The 17,975-nt window shown below is 54.3% G+C and overlaps 1 protein-coding gene across 4 annotated transcripts in view; it reads left to right on the top strand.

Moving 5' to 3' along the window:
• PASK (PAS domain containing serine/threonine kinase) overlaps positions 1 to 17,975 on the top strand; it is a 38,158-nt gene that overhangs the window by 1,559 nt on the left and 18,624 nt on the right. For all 4 annotated transcript variants that reach the window (XM_048213905.2, XM_048213906.2, XM_057306219.1 and 1 more), the window contains exons 2-8: positions 7,467 to 7,638; positions 9,384 to 9,616; positions 10,198 to 10,368; positions 11,104 to 11,244; positions 11,770 to 11,904; positions 13,765 to 14,025; positions 16,079 to 16,247. In XM_048213905.2, the coding sequence (XP_048069862.2) occupies positions 7,467 to 7,638; positions 9,384 to 9,616; positions 10,198 to 10,368; positions 11,104 to 11,244; positions 11,770 to 11,904; positions 13,765 to 14,025; positions 16,079 to 16,247 (1,282 nt within the window). The remainder of the gene's footprint in view (positions 1 to 7,466; positions 7,639 to 9,383; positions 9,617 to 10,197; positions 10,369 to 11,103; positions 11,245 to 11,769; positions 11,905 to 13,764; positions 14,026 to 16,078; positions 16,248 to 17,975) is intronic.

Raw genomic sequence — 17,975 nt, 5'->3', positions numbered from 1 at the left:
TCTTCCCCCAACACCCATGCCCCTGGAGTGATCTTTGTAGACTATCTGGTCATGTTACTCCCAAGCATAGACCCTTTTAAAGTCGATCTTTGGGGAAAAGTCCAAGCTGCCTGGGCAGGCATAGGAGACCCGGGGAGTCATGCCTGACTTCTTCAGTGCCATCCCCACTTACTCCAACCCGAGGGTGCTGTGGGAATCTATGTCTTAGGGTGCCTCTGCCTGTCTGCCTGGCAGGCTTCTTCACTACCCTTTTTCAGTGCTCAGCTCGACTGGTGCCTCCTCCAGGAAGCCCTTGTTGACCTTTCAGGTCTGGGAAATGACCTTGCTTACATCCTCCATCACAGCAGTCATCATTCTAGATATTCTTTAGGATGCCTCCAGGTGAGGGGCACCTGGCTGGCCCAGTCCGTTAAGCATCTGCCTTTGGCTGGAAGCATGATCTCTGGGTCCTGGGATCTGGCCTCACATCGGGCTCCCTGCTGGGCCGGGAGTCTGCTTCTCCCTCTGCTTCCTCCCCCCTGCCTGTGCTCTCTCTCTCTCTCTCTCTGTCAAATAAATAAAATCTTAAAAAAAAAAAAAAAAAGATGCCTCCAGGCGAGAAACAGAAACACAGTCCCAGAAAGGCTCTGGGAATGAGTAGTTATGGGCCCCCACACCTGAAGTCTAGAGCAAGGCAGATTTTAGGGAACGACACCCTTGCTGCCTTGTGCCGTACTGTCCACCGTGTTCATCCTGAGGCTCTTCTGCTCCTGGGGGTATAGCAGTGCTGGGAGCAACCGGAGCTCTTTGCTTCCTAGCTTGTGAGGGAAAGATGGTTGCTTCCAGAAGTTCACCCATAAACTCAGAGTACTTTCCCAGAAGCTCCCTGCTAATCTCTCCTTGTTTCTGTTTGGTCTGAGGGGGGTCCCTTGTGCCTTCTGAAATGAAAACTAGCAAGAGCAGTGGGATCACCCTGAGACACCACCAGGTGCTTTCTGGGTTCAGCATCCTATATCTTTCGCTCAGAGCGGGTACAAAAAAACCCAAAACCCAGGAAAACTATTCTAAAAACTTAGGGCTGGGCTGGCAGCAGTTTCTGGTTAGCCTTTGTGAGTGACGTAAGGACGTGTGAAGCCAGGCTCTGTGTTCTTGAGGCCAGCCTGTGCCTGTGGAGCTGGAGGCGCTGGGTGGCTCTGCAGAGGTGCCAGTGGGCCTCTGTTGACGTGGCGTGGGTGTGGTGTGCAGCGCTAACCGGCCCATGGCCGACCACGGAGGGCACAGAGGCCACAAAGGGAAAAAGGATTTAGCTTTCTTACATCCGCTTGATTTGTCCGCTTTATTTATTTTTTTTTAAAGATTTTATTTATTTATTTGACAGAGATAGAGACAGCCAGCGAGAGAGGGAACACAAGCAGGGGGAGTGGGAGAGGAAGAAGCAGGCTCCTAGTGGAGGATCCTGATGTGGGGCTCAATCCCATAACGCCGGGATCACGCCCTGAGCCGAAGGCAGACGCTTAACCTCTGTGCCACCCAGGTGCCCCTGATTTGTCCGCTTTAGACATGATTTATCTACCTCCTCCCACTCAAGACCGAGCATCGCCCTTCCTCTCCCTACACTTCTCTCCCCCCCCTTCTTGTTACTTCTACAAACTCAACTGTTATAACATTTACAATGTATTCAGAAGAGTTTTATTAGTAGACTTACAATGCAGTCTGAAGAGTCATGTTTTTGATTTTTTACAAATCAAAGTTCTATAACATTCACAGTAGTCTGAAGCTATAATCAAGTCTCTGTGCTTTGTCAGTAGGTTGGTTATAGAAATAGAAATGAAAATATGGTCACCTTGTTATTTATTTTAGAAATAATTAGTCCATTTAGATGCTTAGAGAAGGAAAGCAACACATTCTAGTAGTTTGCTATTTAATTTCTCTTTTGTTTCTACTCTTTTGGTTCATAATCAGTTGTTGCTCTTATGATCCGGTGCTGGACATATACATATGTGTAGAAAACATCTCTTAACTTTTTAGTGTTTGCTAGTTGATCGTTCAAAAGGATAAATGCGACCTTAGTCATGAATCATAACAATGCAGTGAACACATTTAAGCCCACCCCCCAAATTAGGAACCGAAAGACCCTGGGCCATTGTGTGGTCTTCCATTTCAGCTTGCTGCTGGACCCTCAGAGGAACCCTTCTGCCCAAAGTTTGGGTTTTTCACATACGTGTGTACCCCTCCACAATGGGGGGGGGGCGTTGTAAAAAGGGAATTTTACTGTTGGTAGTCTTTTGTAACTTGATTTTTTTCACTTACTGTATCACTAAGATTTATCCTCATTGCGTGTATAGAATTTGTTTTCATTGTATAGTATGAACATACTGGAATTTTAAATCTGTTTTCTTGTTAACGAATGTTCAAGTTTTTTTCTTTTCTTCCTTTTTTCTTTTGCCGTTGTGAGCCATGCTGCCCCGAACATTCTTGAGTGTGACTTGCTGCATATGTGCAGGGAGGTACTATCCCAGTAGGTTGATGTGTGACTTGAATTGTTTTCTGCAGAGATTATATGAATTTGTTAGAGTTCCCATTAATCCACCTCTCTGTCAATATTTGATATTATTAGAATTGTTACATTTTGCTGGTTTAGTAGGTGTAAGATTGTCATGATCATGCTAATGAAGCTAAGCCTCTTGGTGTAGGATTAGTGTCCACCAGCACTTCCTCCTTGTGAAATTCTTTTTTCCATTTTTCCATGGAGCTTTGTGTCTTTTTTTTTTTTAATTTTAAATTACTGGCCTTTTAAACTATCATAGACATTAATTTCCTGGCTATATATGTGTCAAATATCTTCTTCCAACTTGGGGTTTATATCATTCTGTTTGTGGTGTTTTTGGCGAACAGGCCTTCTCAACTTTAATGTTAAATTTATCAGTCTTATGTTGTAGTTAGAGCTTTTTGTGTCTTGTTGAGGAAAACCTTCCTTGCCCAAAGTCTCACCGAAGGTCTTTCTAATTTTCTTCTAAAAGTTCAGTGTTTTGACTTTCACAAGTTCAGACATGGCTTTTCGCATGTGGTGTGTTGATCGCTCTGCTGTCACTGTTTCTTGGCTGGACAGTTGCCTCGGCTTCCCTGCGTGCGGCTGGCTGTGTTTCTCCAGTGCTGGGCGCTGTTCCCGCAGCCAGGCGTCCAGCGTCTGTACCCTTGTGGTCCGGGGCTGGCCGCTGTCTGTTCTTTTGATCAGTTTGGTCATTCCTGCCTGGACACCGTGGCTTCCAGTCGGGTTTCCCATCTGGTAGGCTGAGTTGCCCCCTCAGGGCCCTGGATCTGCGGATTTGTTGCTCACTCTTAACCTCTTCAAATGTTTCTTCCTCTACACTCTCTCTCCAGTTAGCTGTTCAGGTCTCCCCGTCTTTATCTCTTAACTTCTCTCTTTTATTTCTGTGTTCTTGTTTCCCTCCTTTGCATTCTGGGTTGTTTATTCACATAGCTCTACCGAGCCTCTAATTTTCTTTTCAGCCGTGACTACCTGCTTGTCTTATTCATTGACATTAAAAATTAACTTCATTGAGATAATTTACAGACAGTAAAACGTGCTGATGGTAAGTACACAGCTCAGGGACTGTTGAGATGTTTACACAGCCGCAGGATCGCGAGCGCAGTTGAGCCGGAGAGCGTTCCCATCGCCCTCCAAAGCCCCTTTGTGCTCTTTCTGAGTCAGCCCCCGCCCTCCCCACCGCTGGCCTGGTCTGCGCCCACTCCGCTTCCTGCCCCTCGAGATCAGGCCTGGCTTCGCGCGGGCTTCACGCTGCCAGAACCCTGCAGGCAGCGTTCTCCGACACAGCTCCACAGCTCTGAGACCCATCCGAGCCATCGCTGTCTCCTGTGCATTCGCTCTGTTGCTGAGTAGGGTTCTTTTGTGCGGATATGCTTTGATCTGCTTATCTGTTCTCCCGTGGAGGGACATTTGGATTGTTTCCAGTTGGGGGCTGTTCTGAATAAAGTTGTTGTCAACATTTCTGCAGCAGCGCATGTGGTCGTGTGCTCTCCTCCATCCCGGGCAGACACTTTGTGCAAGTACCGCGTCCTGGGCCAATTGGCTGACTGCTTTCCAGCGTGGGCGTGTGCACATTGTGTCTTCCCACCAATACTCACGAGTGTTCCAGCCGCTTCCCATCCTGACCGCCACTCTGTGTTTGCACACTTTGGTTATTAATTTTAGCCACCCTCGTGCTCGTATGTGACGCTCGTGACGGTTTAACTTGCATTTCGCACATTACTAATGGTGGTGAACGTTTTTCTCATGTGCTGCTTTGTGATTTGTACACCTTCTTTGGTGAAACCTTTACCCTCAGCTCCCTTTAAAAAAATCTCTGGTTGTTAGTCTTCTTATGAATCCTAAGGGTTTTCTATGTATATGATCCTGTTGTCTGTGAATCGAGACAGCTTTATGCCATTCTTTCTGGTATATGTGCCTTTTATTTCTTTTTGTTGCCTTTGCGTACTGGCTGTGCCCCCCAAGACAGTGCTGAAGAGCAGAGCCTAGGTGGGCTTCCTCGCTCTGCTCCTGACCTTGGACGGCAAGCATCGCTGGCTGTAGGCTCTTGAGCAGGTGGGGGATGGTCTCACTTCCTAATTGTTGAGTGTTTTTTCCCATGAAGGGGTATTGGATTTTGTCCAGTGCCTTTTTGATGTCAATTGATATGATTGTGTGGTTTTTCCTCCTTTTTTTTTTCTTCTTTAGCCTGTTGATGTGGTGAATTACGTTGACTAATTTCCAGATGTTAAACCAGCCTTTTATTGCTGTGATAAACTGCACTTGGTTGTAGTGAATTCTCCTTTTTACATATTGCCTTGCTGGGTTTGCTAACATCTTGTTGAGGATTTTTGCATCTCTGTTCAAGAGAGTTACTAGTCTGTGGTTTCCTTTTCTAGCAATGTTTTTGTCTGGTATTGGTATCAGGGTGATGCTGGCCTCAAACACTGGGCTGGATGTGCTCTGCCAGTTTTTAATTTCCGGGGGAGTTTGTGTAGTACTGATGTTAGTTCCTTCTTAAACATTTGATAGAATTCACCAGTGAAGCCATCTGGGCCTGCAGATGTTTGAGGGAAAGTTTAAATTACAAATTCATTTTTTTTAATGCTGAAATTAAAAAAAACTTAATTTCTAAAAAGCTGGTTTGATTCTTTCAATATGTAGTCGTTTCTGAGAAACTCTTGTTCTCACTTTTGTGACCCCCATCTTTTGTATTTTAAACGTATACACAGGCATTTCTAGTATCTGATGTTCTCATGTGTCTGAGTCTGTTTGATTTTTCTGTAGACTCTCACTGACGGGGGCTTGTTTCCTTGTCTGTGTCCTTGGGAGGGAGCATATTTGGTTGCTCGTGCTCTTAGAAACTTGTACTTGGGATGCTTTGCTTCTGGGAAGATTGCTTTTGCCCGGGCCCAGGCTGCTGAGCTGGGGCCACACGTCCCCTCCTCAGGGCCCCTGGCTTCTCTGAGGGGGCCCCCCCCCCGGCTCACGCGAGTGACTCGCTCACAGGTCCAGCTCCAGCTCCCGTGCATGTTTATCCTCTCACTTTCAGGTAGCTCAGAGATGCCACAGACCGATATCCTTGACGAGCTCTAGCTGCTCTGAAATGCGGGCACCGCTCAGTAGTTATCCAGACCATTGTATTCTCGATCTAATTTTTTTTCTAGAACTTTTATCTTTCATTTTTAAATTCACCTGGAACTAATTTTTGTACACGGCAAGTCACAGGGATGCTACCTTAACCCGGTCTAATTCCACTCTTTTTAAAACTGGCAGCTCACAACTATTCAGCATTTATGGTTTGCAGCCCCAGCTTCGGTCCTTGGGTCCTCACGAGAGCACTGTGAGGTGTGCGTTATCGGTACTCACGTCTTGCATGGAAGGGGCTGACGGTGGGGGGCCGGGAGGCTGTCCCGGCCTCGCTGTGCCGGGGGCACTGTCCATTCTGCATTGATCGCCACTTCTGCCACGCTCCTTAACAGACGTCGGTCTGTTCTGAAGCGGACTGTGTCCTGTTGTCCTCTCTGTTCCTCTGCTGTACATACAGCCAGTATGCAGGACCTGTGGTCTCCATTTGTGTAGCTCTTTGGCGTGTTTTTTTTTTTTTTTGAAGATTATTTATTTATTTATTTGACAGAGATAGAGACAGCCAGCGAGAGAGGGAACACAAGCAGGGGGAGTGGGAGAGGAAGAAGCAGGCTCCCAGCAGAAGAGCCCGATGCGGGGCTCGATCCCAGGACTCTGGGATCGTGCCCTGGGCTGAAGGCAGACGCTTAACTACTGAGCCATCCAGGTGCCCCTGGCATGTTTTGATGTTAAGATCCTTCCACGCTGGTGACAGTGGGGCCTTCAGTTTTCTGTCTGTCTTGGGGACCCCTGCCCACCACGCTCAGGAGCTGACAGCTGAGGCGAGCATTGGCCAGGCCCTAGCAGCTGAGGGGCCTGGGGCGTGAGCGTACTAGAGACCCACGCTGTTATCACCATATGCAGACTTATAAATTGGGCTCACAGACTGTTAACTATGAAAGTCACTGCCCTCCTGTGCTGGTGGTGAATCTTCATGATGACCTAAAGCCAGGATAGAACTAGCCGGCTGGGCCTCCTTAGAGTTCCTTGCTGCGATGTGGCGTGGGAAGGCCAGCCCCCCCCCCCCTTTCTTTCCATAGCAGGTCCGCCTGTGTGGGCACCCCGCCTGCATACTGAAGCTTGGTCTTCTTGTAAAGGAAGCTCCTCGGCCAGTCTTCAGGCCTGCGTGTACCCATGAGGGGGCCCTGATGGGGGAAGAGGCCTGTGTGGGTCTTGGAAGTGGGTTCCACATGCTCAGAAGGTGATTGTGGAGAGGGCGCCCGGGCTCGGGGTGGGCACGTTGCCCGGGCCCCTTGGACTCTTCACTTCATCCAGGCCCCTGGCCTGGGCCTCCAGCGCTGTCTGGAGGAAACTGTGACGGACACATGAGATTTTTCTGTATTTTCTTCCATACCACTGCTTGCCAAATCTGCAAGTACTTAGAAATACACAGCTAAATACACAAATCCCTGGTACCAGGCCCACCTCCGGACTCTGTGCTTTGGCTTTGTTTTGCTAGTTTGTCAGCGGCCCCAGGGAAGGTTCTGGGTGTGACTGGTCAGAACCACTGGATTCAGAGAAGGCTGGAGGTGGCTTTGGGAGCCCTTTCAGTTCGTGTGGAGCTGCCGCCTTCACGGCCCCTCGTGCCCTGTTCTGTTCTTTCCCTCTGCTTCCTTCTTTCTCCCCATCTCTTCCTCTGCATTTCTCCGAAAGAGCTTCTTTCAGCAGGGCTCCGGTCACTGGCCATGCATTGGAGGTCCTGGCCCACGTGGCAGCGTGGTGCGTGGGAGCCTTCTGGGGCCGAGCCGCACTCAGCCTGGCAAAGGACTAGTTGGTTAAACCGCTCTCCTGTTGTTGTGTTGACGATGCTGATCGGGTTCACTTTGTTTTCTAGTTGACGGTTGCTCCCCTGGCCAGCTGGCTCCTGATGGAGGACGGAGGCTTCCCCGAGAGCCCGGCTGCGCGGACCGCCTCCGAGCCCAGCGAGTCCGTGTCCTCGGCCCACAGACACCTGAGCAGAAGGAATGGGCTTTCCAAGCTCTGCCAGAGCAGGATGGGCCTCTCCGGTAACCCCTCTCCCGGGCACTGTGGGCGTCCATGTTGAGAATGAAGATGATGGTCACTGTAGGCTCTGCTCTTGCGGACGAGGTGCTGGGTGTGTGCTGGTGCGATGCTGGTGGCCCCTCCGGGCTGCATTGGTGCTGTTGTGTTTCTTGGGCCTGACACTCTCCTTGCTTCAGAGTGTGTGCGAGCACGGGCCTGGGCCGGGCTGCCGTGCAAGTGAGGTACAGTTCTGCTGATTTAGTTCAGTAACTATTTACTGACTGTTGCAGGCTCATGCTTTCCTCCTGGATGCAGATGAGTTATGTGGGCTTGAGGGCAGCCAGCTTCCCAGTGCTGGAGACAGTGCCCAGGCTGGGCGAGAGGTCGAGGCACCTGCTGCCCACTCACTCACTTGTTTCTCCAAGTCAGTTGGTGCCTCCAGAGCTCAGAGGGGCTCGTTGTCTGAGGGGATACTTGAAGAGACAGCAGGTGCAGGCCTGCAGCTGGGTGGACCTAGAGCGTGGGGAAGTCAGACAATGGGAAGGTCTGGAGCTGGAGGAAAGGGGCGGCTGGGGAAGGGAGGAGGAGGGAACAGTCCCACAAAGGAAGAGGAGGGTTGGAGCTCAGCTCACACACCAGCCTGCGAGCACAGGGTGGGAGTGTTTAGAGGGAAACAGATGCCGGGTCCTCCTGGTGAAGGCCAGAGATTCTGTGGGGAGGGCTGGGCAGGTCTGTGAGGTAGGCAGCTGCCCTCAGGAGCATGGGCTTCCTGGTCTCTGCGTGGGGAGCAGGGGCAGAGCCAGGGTCACAGTGCCTGTCCCATGGTGTAAGGAGGTCAAGCTGAGTTTGGAGCAGTTGGGGAAGAGGAGGGCCAAGAAGGCGACCATGCGGTTTCCAGGCCCAGAGAACGGTCCAGGATGGGCCCGTGAACTGAGAAGGGGAAAGGAGGGAAGAGTTGTTTCTGTCTGGATTTTGAGCTGCTAGAAGGATGCAGTTGCTGTTTACTGAGATGCGACAGGAGAGAGGCCGGGCAGGAGTGTGAGGGTGGGGCCGGCAGCACTTTCCCATGTGGAGTGTATCTGAAGCCAGCAAGGACTGGGTGGGTTGGAGCGGAGGGGCGAGCCTGGGCCCAGGCTTCTGCAGTGGTGAGAGGTCAGGAAGGTGGAGGGGAGCGGGAGCCCTGCCAGGGGCAGGTGGTTTACGAGGCAGGGAGGAACCCCTGGGCCCAGCGCTGCTGAGGGCTGGGGGAGGGTGAGCGCTGAGAATTGGTCATGGGGTTGAGCATCTCGGGGGCCACTGGACATGTTGCCGAGAGCAGGTTTTCTGGAGTGGTGGTGAGTGAACCTGGCCTGCAAATGAGGGAACGGAGGGAGGGGCCGAGACAGCAGAATTTGGAGACTTTCCAGGAACAAGTGCAGGGGGTTAGCTGGAGGGGCCGTGGGTCTATAAGGACAGACACAGGAGAGCACCCCTTGCGGGGGGTGGTGGGGAGGGACCTCAGAGAGTGTTTACACAGAAATGCTGAGCTTGGGTCATTGAGTTTCCGTAGGACGTGGATCTGTGGCTGGATAGCACCTGGGGGGTGTTTAGTTGGACGCGGGGCTGTTCAGATGGACATTGGAGTGTGAAGGTTGAACCCTGCAGGGTAATGTGACCCTTGGATCCTTTTGCAGGAGTTGAAGGCAGGGGCTGTGTGCTTTGGTGTGTTTGAGAAGCTCACTCTTGGTAGCCTTGTGAGGTCTAAAGCTCCTCTTCCTTTTCTTTCCAGAAGACAGATGGAACTCCTACTGCCTGTCGTCCCTGGCTGCCCAGAATATTTGTACCAGCAAACTGCACTGCCTGGTGGCACTGGAGCAGACGGAACTGGCTGGGTCCCTGGGCAGCATGTCCTGCTGCTCCCTGCTGCGGGGCTTGTCCTCGGGGTGGTCCACACCCCTGCTGCCGACCCCTGTGTGCAACCCGAACAAGGCTGTGTTCACCGTGGATGCCAGGACCACAGAGGTATTGGCTTTGGTTTGTGACCCTGCTGTGAGTGTGCCTTTAACCTGTAACCTCAAACAGAGGGATTTATGTGTGGTAAGTGCATTTAGAGAAACATCTGGCTCCCCCTACGTAGTAGCAAGAGAGACCTGAATATGAATCAATCAAAACAAATTGAATCCTCTCGTCAAGGTGGAGAGTCAAGGACAGGGATGATCCACGTGAGTCCCTTGTACTCGCTAAGGTGATGGCTCCACGACGCGGAGAACGGGTACTCACAGTCTGAGGTGACCGTGTGAGCATCATGGGCACCTACATACAAATAATTGAGATCGCCAGGTGGGCAGGGAGTGTGGTGCCAGTGCCCACCTCTTCCACGTGGTCCTGATGGCATGGTGTGCCCATCCTGGCGGGTGAAGGAAACGCGGGTTCAGTCGTGGTGCTGGTGTGTCTTGTTTCCCCGTGGGTAAGACCGGGAGGAGCCAAGGGCGTCGCAGCTGTGAGCCCACCAGCTGCAGGACGCTGGCAGAGGATGGGTCTCTAGGTTAGTGTTAGAGGTGCTGCTGGTGATGCTCGTGTCCTCTCCTCTCTGCGACCCCCAGATCCTGGTTGCCAACGACAAGGCTTGCCAGCTCCTGGGGCACAGCAGCCATGACCTGATCGGCCAGAAGCTCACGCAGTTCTTCCTGAAGCCCGATTCCGACGTGGTGAAGGCCCTCAGCGAAGAGCACGTGGAGGCTGACGGCCGTGCCGCTGTCGTGTTCGGCACAGTGGTGAGTGTGTCTTCCCTGGGCTGTGCCTCTGGGGGCCACCGCAAACACGGCCGGTCACTGGTCACCATGGTCGCCGTCCTCCCTCATTGCTGGTGTGGGGAGCAGCTGGGGTGGCGGGCAGAGTGTCATAGGAGCAGAAGGGGGGGCCTCAGGCCTGGCATGAGGGGCAGTCCCACCTGACGAGGGAGGAAGCTCGGTTGGCGGTTTGCAAACTGGCAGGATGCTGCGGGGAGTGCGATGATCTTACTGTCTGCACCCCTGACTCTCCAGTTCTGTTTGTTTGGTGTTCGCTGGCGGGGCTGCCAGGCCTGCAAATGTCTCCCCGGGGCTTTGGTCCTCCCTGTATGATGGGTCAGCTGGGATGTTGACAGGTTAAACTGCATGTGAGATGCTAAGCCCTCAGCCCAGGCCCTGAAGGATGTTAGATGTGGTCCACTGCTCTGTCCTGGGGACTGTCCACGGGGCTGACGATCGTGCAGAAGAAAACGGACTATTCAGCACATATTGGTGTCTGTTTCCTGATGAAATGACACAGGTGGCCCTCCTCCTGCTCTCTTGCGATGAAGCCGATGAGAAAAGCCTCTCTTCTGAGAGTGTCCACTCAGGGACTAAGGTTCTGTGTTGGAAGCTGTGCGTGTGCTTGGGCTCAGATGTGAGGCAGGGGAGCAGAAGTCACAGGCACCCCCGGGCCTGGGGTCTGGGGAGGGCCGGGGGAAAGGCTGTGCGTTTCCGCAGGTGGACGTCGTGAGCCGCAGTGGGGAGAAGATCCCGGTTTCCGTGTGGATGAAGAAGGTGAAGCAGGACCACAGCCTGTGCTGTGTGGTCGTGCTGGAGCCTGTGGAGCGCGTGTCGGCCTGGGTCGCTTTCCAGAGCGATGTGAGTGTGCCATCTGCATCCCAGCCGTGTGCAGCTTACTATGTGTGTGCCGCCTCTCCCGGCCTCAGCCCCCACTGTGGCCTGCTGTGTGCCCCTGGGGTTCATGGAAGGTCGGCCCCCGCGGCGCCCCTCATCTGTGTGTGCCCTTGGGCCTCGGTCTCCTTGTCTGTAGAATGGGGATGTACTTGGGACCGCTCCTGCGATTGTCTCAGCCTGTCAGTGAGGTGGCACGTGCAGAGCCGTCCGAATGGTGGCCGGCACGCAGCGCTCGAACGTGAGCTGTGCCTGGGCTGGCTGTGCCGGGCTTCTGCAGAATGCGTCCGGAGGTCAACAATTTGGGTGCTTCCAGCAGCAGGAGAATGAGGACCTGAGGAATGTTCTTGCCCCCCCCACCTTGCTCTTCTGCCATAGGAACGCTGCTAATGGTCTTGCTTTCAACCTGAGGCTTGGCGTTCAGTGATGTTTGAAGCTGAAATGCCAGAAATTTTAAACGTGGTGCTTAAAAATGCTGGTTTTTCCTCCAAGGGCACCATAACATCCTGTGACAGCCTGTTTGCTCTCCTGCACGGGTACGCGTCTGGGGAGGAGGTGCTCGGGCAGCACATCACAGACCTGATCCCGTCCATGCAGCTCCCTCCCCCTGGCCAGCCTGTCCCACAGGTAGGATCCTGCGAACCCCTGACCGCCACACCTTGCAGCTGTACCTGGGGCCATGTGGCCACTGGAGTCTGTTTACTCCATGGAATTCTTAGACCAGGAGCCATGGCCTGGGGTGCAGGCTGGTAATTCTGACAGCAAGAGTGTCCTGCGTGTGTGCACAGTGGCACCGGGTCCCCTGACTGCTCTCTGGGCTCCGAGGCCTTAACCGAGGGTCAGAGTCTGTGCGGCCCTCCAACTGGCTACCTGTCCCCTTGGTCCTCCCGCTGGAGCCTGGAGTGGGTATTGCCTGCTGGGGTCTCTCTTTACTGAGAGGTCTGGGGGTCTGGAGCAGGGAGAACTGGCTGAGGGCAGGGTGACAGGTAGATGGGGGCGGGGGCGGCAGCTCCAGGGACAGTGGAGGTTTGGGGTCGGTGGGGGGAGGTTCTGTTACTGACTGAATCCTCCCAGTTTCCAGATGCCCCATTTCCTACTAGCATGCGTCCTTCACACAAATGACCCTCATTGCGGTGAAGTCCACTGATGTCACACCCCAGTGATCTGCAGTGTCTGCCTGGACGCTTGATTTTTGCCTAACGTCCCCTCTGCTGCTGCAAGAAATCCGAGATGCTTTGGGCATGTCCGTGGGCACTCCCTGGCTCTCTGGCCGGCCTGAGGTTAAGAGCTGAACCCTGTGAGCTGGTTCGCCGCTATTCTCAAGCTTCCAGCTCAATTGGAGCCCTCACCCCACCCCCAGTCCTTATTGTCTCTGTGTCCTTTTTTCTGTCCCCAAGCTGGTGGGAGCATCCGTGGGCACAGCCACGTTGGGAGCCTGTGTGGCAGCATCTGCTCCTTGCGAACACAGGCAAACCTCAGACCCACCCCAGGCACCCCTCGGAGAGAAGTGTGTGCCAGAAGGCATGTGCGAGTGCGTTCTCAGCAGCACATTTGTGATAGCCTCCAGCGGGGGTCCCCGACACCCCAGCAGCAAGCAGAGACTGGTGCTGCACCCCTTGTTCCTTTTAGGGCCCTCTGGGACCTGGGGCCTGGCCTGCAGCCTTGGTGTGGGGAGCCTGGTGTCTCTGAGTTCTGCCCCTGCTTAGGGTGCAGCACTGGGGGACTGGAAGCCCCCCTGCTTTCAGGACCATGCCCACAACACGGGCCCCATCAAATCTCCTGTCTCCCAGGGTTGACCCTAAAAGGGGCAGGTGGAGTTGGGTGAGGGGATAGACACACAACCCTGGGCTGGTGGGCCATCTCAAAACCCAAATGGAACACACTCTCAAGGCCTTTGGTTAGGATGTGGCCTTGGTCAAGATTTCCTTGAAACTGGATACATTCCAAGTGTTTAAGGCAGGGAAACAGGGCAAGGATGTGGTTTTGTGGATGATAGAGGTGCTGAGAAGTACAGATGGAGGACAGTCTGCAACAGCAGGAAGCAGCTGGCCCTCAGGTTGGAGGACAGAGGACAGAGTGAGCAGTGGGGGCCATCTGTGGAGGTGGGACCCTGGGGTTCCTGGTGGTCCGAGGCAGAGAGCGGGCGGAAACCTGCCGGCCCTCCCTCCCTGCGGGGTTGGCGCAGACGTGAGTCCAGTCCTTGTGCGTTTCTTGGTTGCCCTGGTATCTGCTGCCCTCAGGCCTTTCTGGAGTGGGGGGCAGCTGCTAGACTGTGGTGCCCTCGCCCCCAGACACAGCTCCTGGTCAGGGCTCTGCTTTCCCTGGGGCAGAGGTGGGGTGCAGGAAGATTGGAGCAGTGTAGGGGGTGAGGTGTTCTGGGCTTGCTCCCCATGATGTGTGGACAGATTCAAGTCTAAAGCTGCAAGGACTCAAAGTTTGGACCACGTGAGATGCTGCTGCCAGCTCTGTGGTTTGTGTTTCTTTCAGAATCTCAAGATTCAGAGGTCTGTCGGGAGAGCCAGAGATGGCACCACCTTCCCTCTGAGCTTAAAACTGAAGTCTGAGTCCAGTAGCGAGATGGTGGAAGACAGCAGCGCAGTCCCTGAGTGGGGTTACTCGGCATCCATCTGGGTGTTCTCCACCATCAGTGGCCTCATCACCCTCCTGCCCGACGGGACCATCTATGGCATCAACCACAGCTTTGCGCTGATGCTGTTCGGTTACGGGAAGATGGAGCTCCTGGGCAAGGTGGGCCCTCCCTGGGTGGCCAGCCTGCGCTCCCCTGCAGGGGACTGGTCCATTTTCACAGTGAGGACGTGTGGTTGTCATAGGCCTTGTACATCCACATCTGCTGGCCTGGCCCACTGGCTTTCCCCGGGACCTGCTGGGCACCGTTCTCCCTAGCGGCTCTCATTTCTCTGGACCCCACGCTGAGCACTCAGTGACCTCCGGGACCATCTCCAGAGCCTTGTCCCCATGTGCTGTCCCAGGAGAGGGAGGGGCTGTCTCCTCGAGCCCTGTCCTGAACGAGGTCTGGTCGAAGTTATTGGACGAGGGTGTATGTCACAGCTGTGCACCCGGAGGTCGGGGCTTGTCCATACCTCCTCTGCCCTGGGCGCCATCCTGGGCGGCCTGTTGTGCGGTCAGGGTCAGAGGAAGGTGTCTCTATAAACGTCTTCCTTGGCTCGAGCTTTCTCTGAGTTTCTTGCACACGGGGTGGAGGTCTCTGCACAGTGAGAGCCAGGCCTGTCAGGGATGCCCACTGCCCCGTTTTCATCTGGCACTGTGCTGAGCTGTGTCTGTTGCTGCAGACCACCAGAAGCTTGGGGCCTCGGACATGATCATCTTGTATTTAGATCACAAACTGGCCGTTTGGGCCGAGCTTAGCAGGATGGCTCATTCTGCTCCATGTAGAATCAGCTGGGGCTGGCATCCTCCCAAGGCGTGTCTGCTCATGTGTCTGGCTGGCTGGGACGGTGGCTGAGGCTGGTGTCACTTGATGGCTGAGCTCCAAGGGCAGGTGAGCATCTCAGGCAGCTGTGGCATGCTCTTCCTCAGATGGTCCCAGAGTCCTCCTGGGTCCTGGGACAGGGACACAGGCCCCCTGCTCAATGGCAGGAGGGTCACAGGGGAAGGAGAGGCTGCTGAGTGGTGCATTGATTATGATGTCCGGTGGTCCCAGTGTCCGTGCGCTTGGCTGGCCTGGAGCCTTGAAGGCTGCAGCCTTTCCCTGAAGACCTTGTTCTCCAGGAGTTCTACAAACGGTGGGAAGGAGTCCCCTCTTGTCATTCTCAGTGGGGCTGACCCCAGACCCAGTGACAGTCAGCCAGAGGTTTAACCTCTTTTGAGGCTCCAAAAATGGGTCCCTCTGTGTCTTCTAATAGAAATGTTAAGGAGCATGGGGCGCCTGGGTGGCTCAGTTGGTTAAGCGACTGCCTTTGGCTCAGGTCATGATCCTGGAGTCCCAGGATCGAGTCCCGCATCGGGCTCCCTGCTCAGCAAGGAGTCTGCTTCTCCCTTTGACCCTTCCCCCCCTCGTGCGCTCTCTCTCCCTCAAATAAATAAAATCTTAAAAAAAAAAAAAAGGAATGTTAAGGAGCAAGTAAGCTAGAATTTAGTTAACTGAAGACAAACTCCGTTTGATTGAAGTTAATGAAAACGCACTTAGTATGATATTTGGACAGGTGATTCCTGCAGGAATATTGAGGGCATTTGGTCCTTTTAGGGAGTGTGTGTGGGGTGGAGGCACCCTGCCTCTGAGGTTAGACTGTTCCGGATTCACACGGCTGTGGGCACCCGTCTGGGAGTAGGCGTTGATGTGGGTTCAGAGAAAGCCTGTGTCCTTGCAGCTTTGAGCCTGGGACCCTAGTGCTGAGGCCATAGCCAGCACAACGAAGGCACCTGCTGGACCCCAGGGGCCAATTTCATGCACCCAAGGTCCTTTTGTCCTTATGCTGGGCTCCTGTCACTCCCTGCGAGCCACGTAAGGTGGAGTTTGCAAATGTGGCTTTCAGGCGTCAGGGCAACATGGGGCAAAGGCCTGACATCTGCTTGGAAGACACAGAGGTGCTGGTGTAACTAGCTTCAGAGTTGTTGATTTTGTCTTTTTCATAAGAAAAGGAGGAAAAAATCATGAATTCCATGTTGGGTGTCAAAGGGGGTTTGTGGTGAAAAGGAATACAACCTGGAGTCTTTCCGAACCTTGTCCAGAGACTTGCTCATGTTGTTTTTATTCTCTCCCCATATTAGATGGGTGGACCGTCCTGTGGTCCAGGTTCTGAAATGTCACTTTGTTTTCTAGAATATCACTTTCCTGATTCCCGGCTTCTACCACTACATGGGCCTTGCGTGTGACAGTTCTTTACCGCTGCCTGACCTGGCTGACTGCTTGGATATTGGCAACCAGAGTGGGCCTGGGAAAACAAGTGTGGGCCTCCAGCAGGGCTGGAACCTGGCCGGCACAGCCACGGGTAAGCCCAGCCCCCGCCCGCAGGGGCACAGTTCCATGCCTCCAAGGGAGGTGGGGAGGGCTCAGGACACGGGTGTGCTGGGCGGGTGGAGAACGGAAGCGAGTCGCTGCTGGGCTGCCGTGAGTCGGATGTCCTCTGTCCCTTGTGGACCTTCGTGTTCCCAGGGGATGGGACACATATGTGAGCATAGAGAGGGTCCTGGGGGATTTCTCGTCACCATGTACCGGATCTAGGACAGAAATCGCTTATGGGCAGTCTTTGCATGGTAGACCTGTGTAGCTGTACGTAACCATCAGAGTGACCCCTGAGTTAAGTGGTCCTAGCCATATTTGCTAGCCCCTGTACTTTTAATTTAGCCTTTCATGGTGCTTCAAGTCCCCACGACGTGAACATCGTAGGGGACAGTGTGGGCAGATGGCTCCTGCCCTGAAGGGTCCCACTGTGGCTTTGGGGCACCTGGGAGCATAGGACTGCAGACCCCGTGCCTGTGCTCCTGGGAAGGCACTGGGGCCTCCTGGTAGCCCCCTTGGTGCTCACGTTTCCATGGATAAGGAACCAGGAGGAGCTGCTCCCTGGTTCTGCCTCGGGAGCGCTCCCAGCTTGTGGGGCCCCTCTCTGCCAGCGCCCACTCCCTGGGCCGTGCCCTTGCTGCACGCCCAGCCAGGCTGACCGGGTGCGGTCCCCGTGGGAGGGGCCGCAGGAAGTGAAACAGGGCCACTGGGTGCACCAGGCGATTGCCTGTCTCCAGGGTGCTCTCCCGTGGCCCTGTTGGAGGGTGGTGCTGCTGGGATGCCACCGCACGGGGCAGGCTCAGGGCACCCTTGGAACATGTGGCTTACATGCTGTCACTGCAGGATGGATTTTCTGTTTGAATGAACACACACGTGGGTGTAACACAGTCCCCGAGGGGGAAGCGGGGCCATGCGGGGTCTGATCTGTAACTGGGCAGTGCTCAGTTTCCTGGGTTCTGTGGGAGATTTGTTCGGCACCGGGCCCCACACCCGAGGCTGGGAGGGTGGCCATGCTCCATGGGTTGCTTTTGGGGCATTAGAGGTTAGATTGCAACATTTCATTTCGTTTAATTAATTAATTATTTCCCCCAAAATTTTATTTATTAGAGAGAGAGTGCACGTGCACGAGCTGGGGGAGGGGCAGAGAAACAAGCTGACTCTCCGCTGAGGAGAGAGCCGAACATGGGCCCGTTCCAGGACCCCGAGACACACAGGGATGGGCTGGAAGTGTAGGTGACCAGCTCTCAGGAGGAAGAGCAGAGCAGGGGGAGGATGTGGGAGGGCCTGGGAGGGCCCCTTGGGAAGGTGACTTTTAGTGAAGCACCAGGGCAGGCAGGAGTGGCATTCCAGGGATAGGGAGGAGTTCCAGGTGTGACAGGGAGACCAGAGGGCTCTGCTCCAGAGGCCCCTGGGGAGAGCAGCAGGAGCCAGGTCCAGGCCCGTGGGAGTCACGGCAGGGATTGTGGTTTTTACCTGGAGCTCATGGCAGACGAAGGGACTGCTCCAGCTCTGGTGTTGGTGGGATGCTGCTGGCCGAGGGCAGGGCCCAGGACACGGCAGCAGGGGGACCAGGGGCCACCGGCCCGACAGCTCACTGCAGGGTGGTGAGAGGCAGTTGGTCTGGAACACGCCGTGGACATGGGCTTGCCGGAGTTTCTAAGGTCAGGTCGGGGGGGCCCCCATGGCTCACGAGTCACGGGTAGGAGAGGAGACTTGT

The sequence above is a fragment of the Ursus arctos genome, unplaced genomic scaffold (genome assembly GCF_023065955.2).
Source record: "Ursus arctos isolate Adak ecotype North America unplaced genomic scaffold, UrsArc2.0 scaffold_1, whole genome shotgun sequence".
Lineage (NCBI taxonomy): Eukaryota > Metazoa > Chordata > Mammalia > Carnivora > Ursidae > Ursus > Ursus arctos.
Note: the sequence above shows the minus strand (reverse complement) of the source record. Positions and strands in the feature narration are given on the sequence as shown.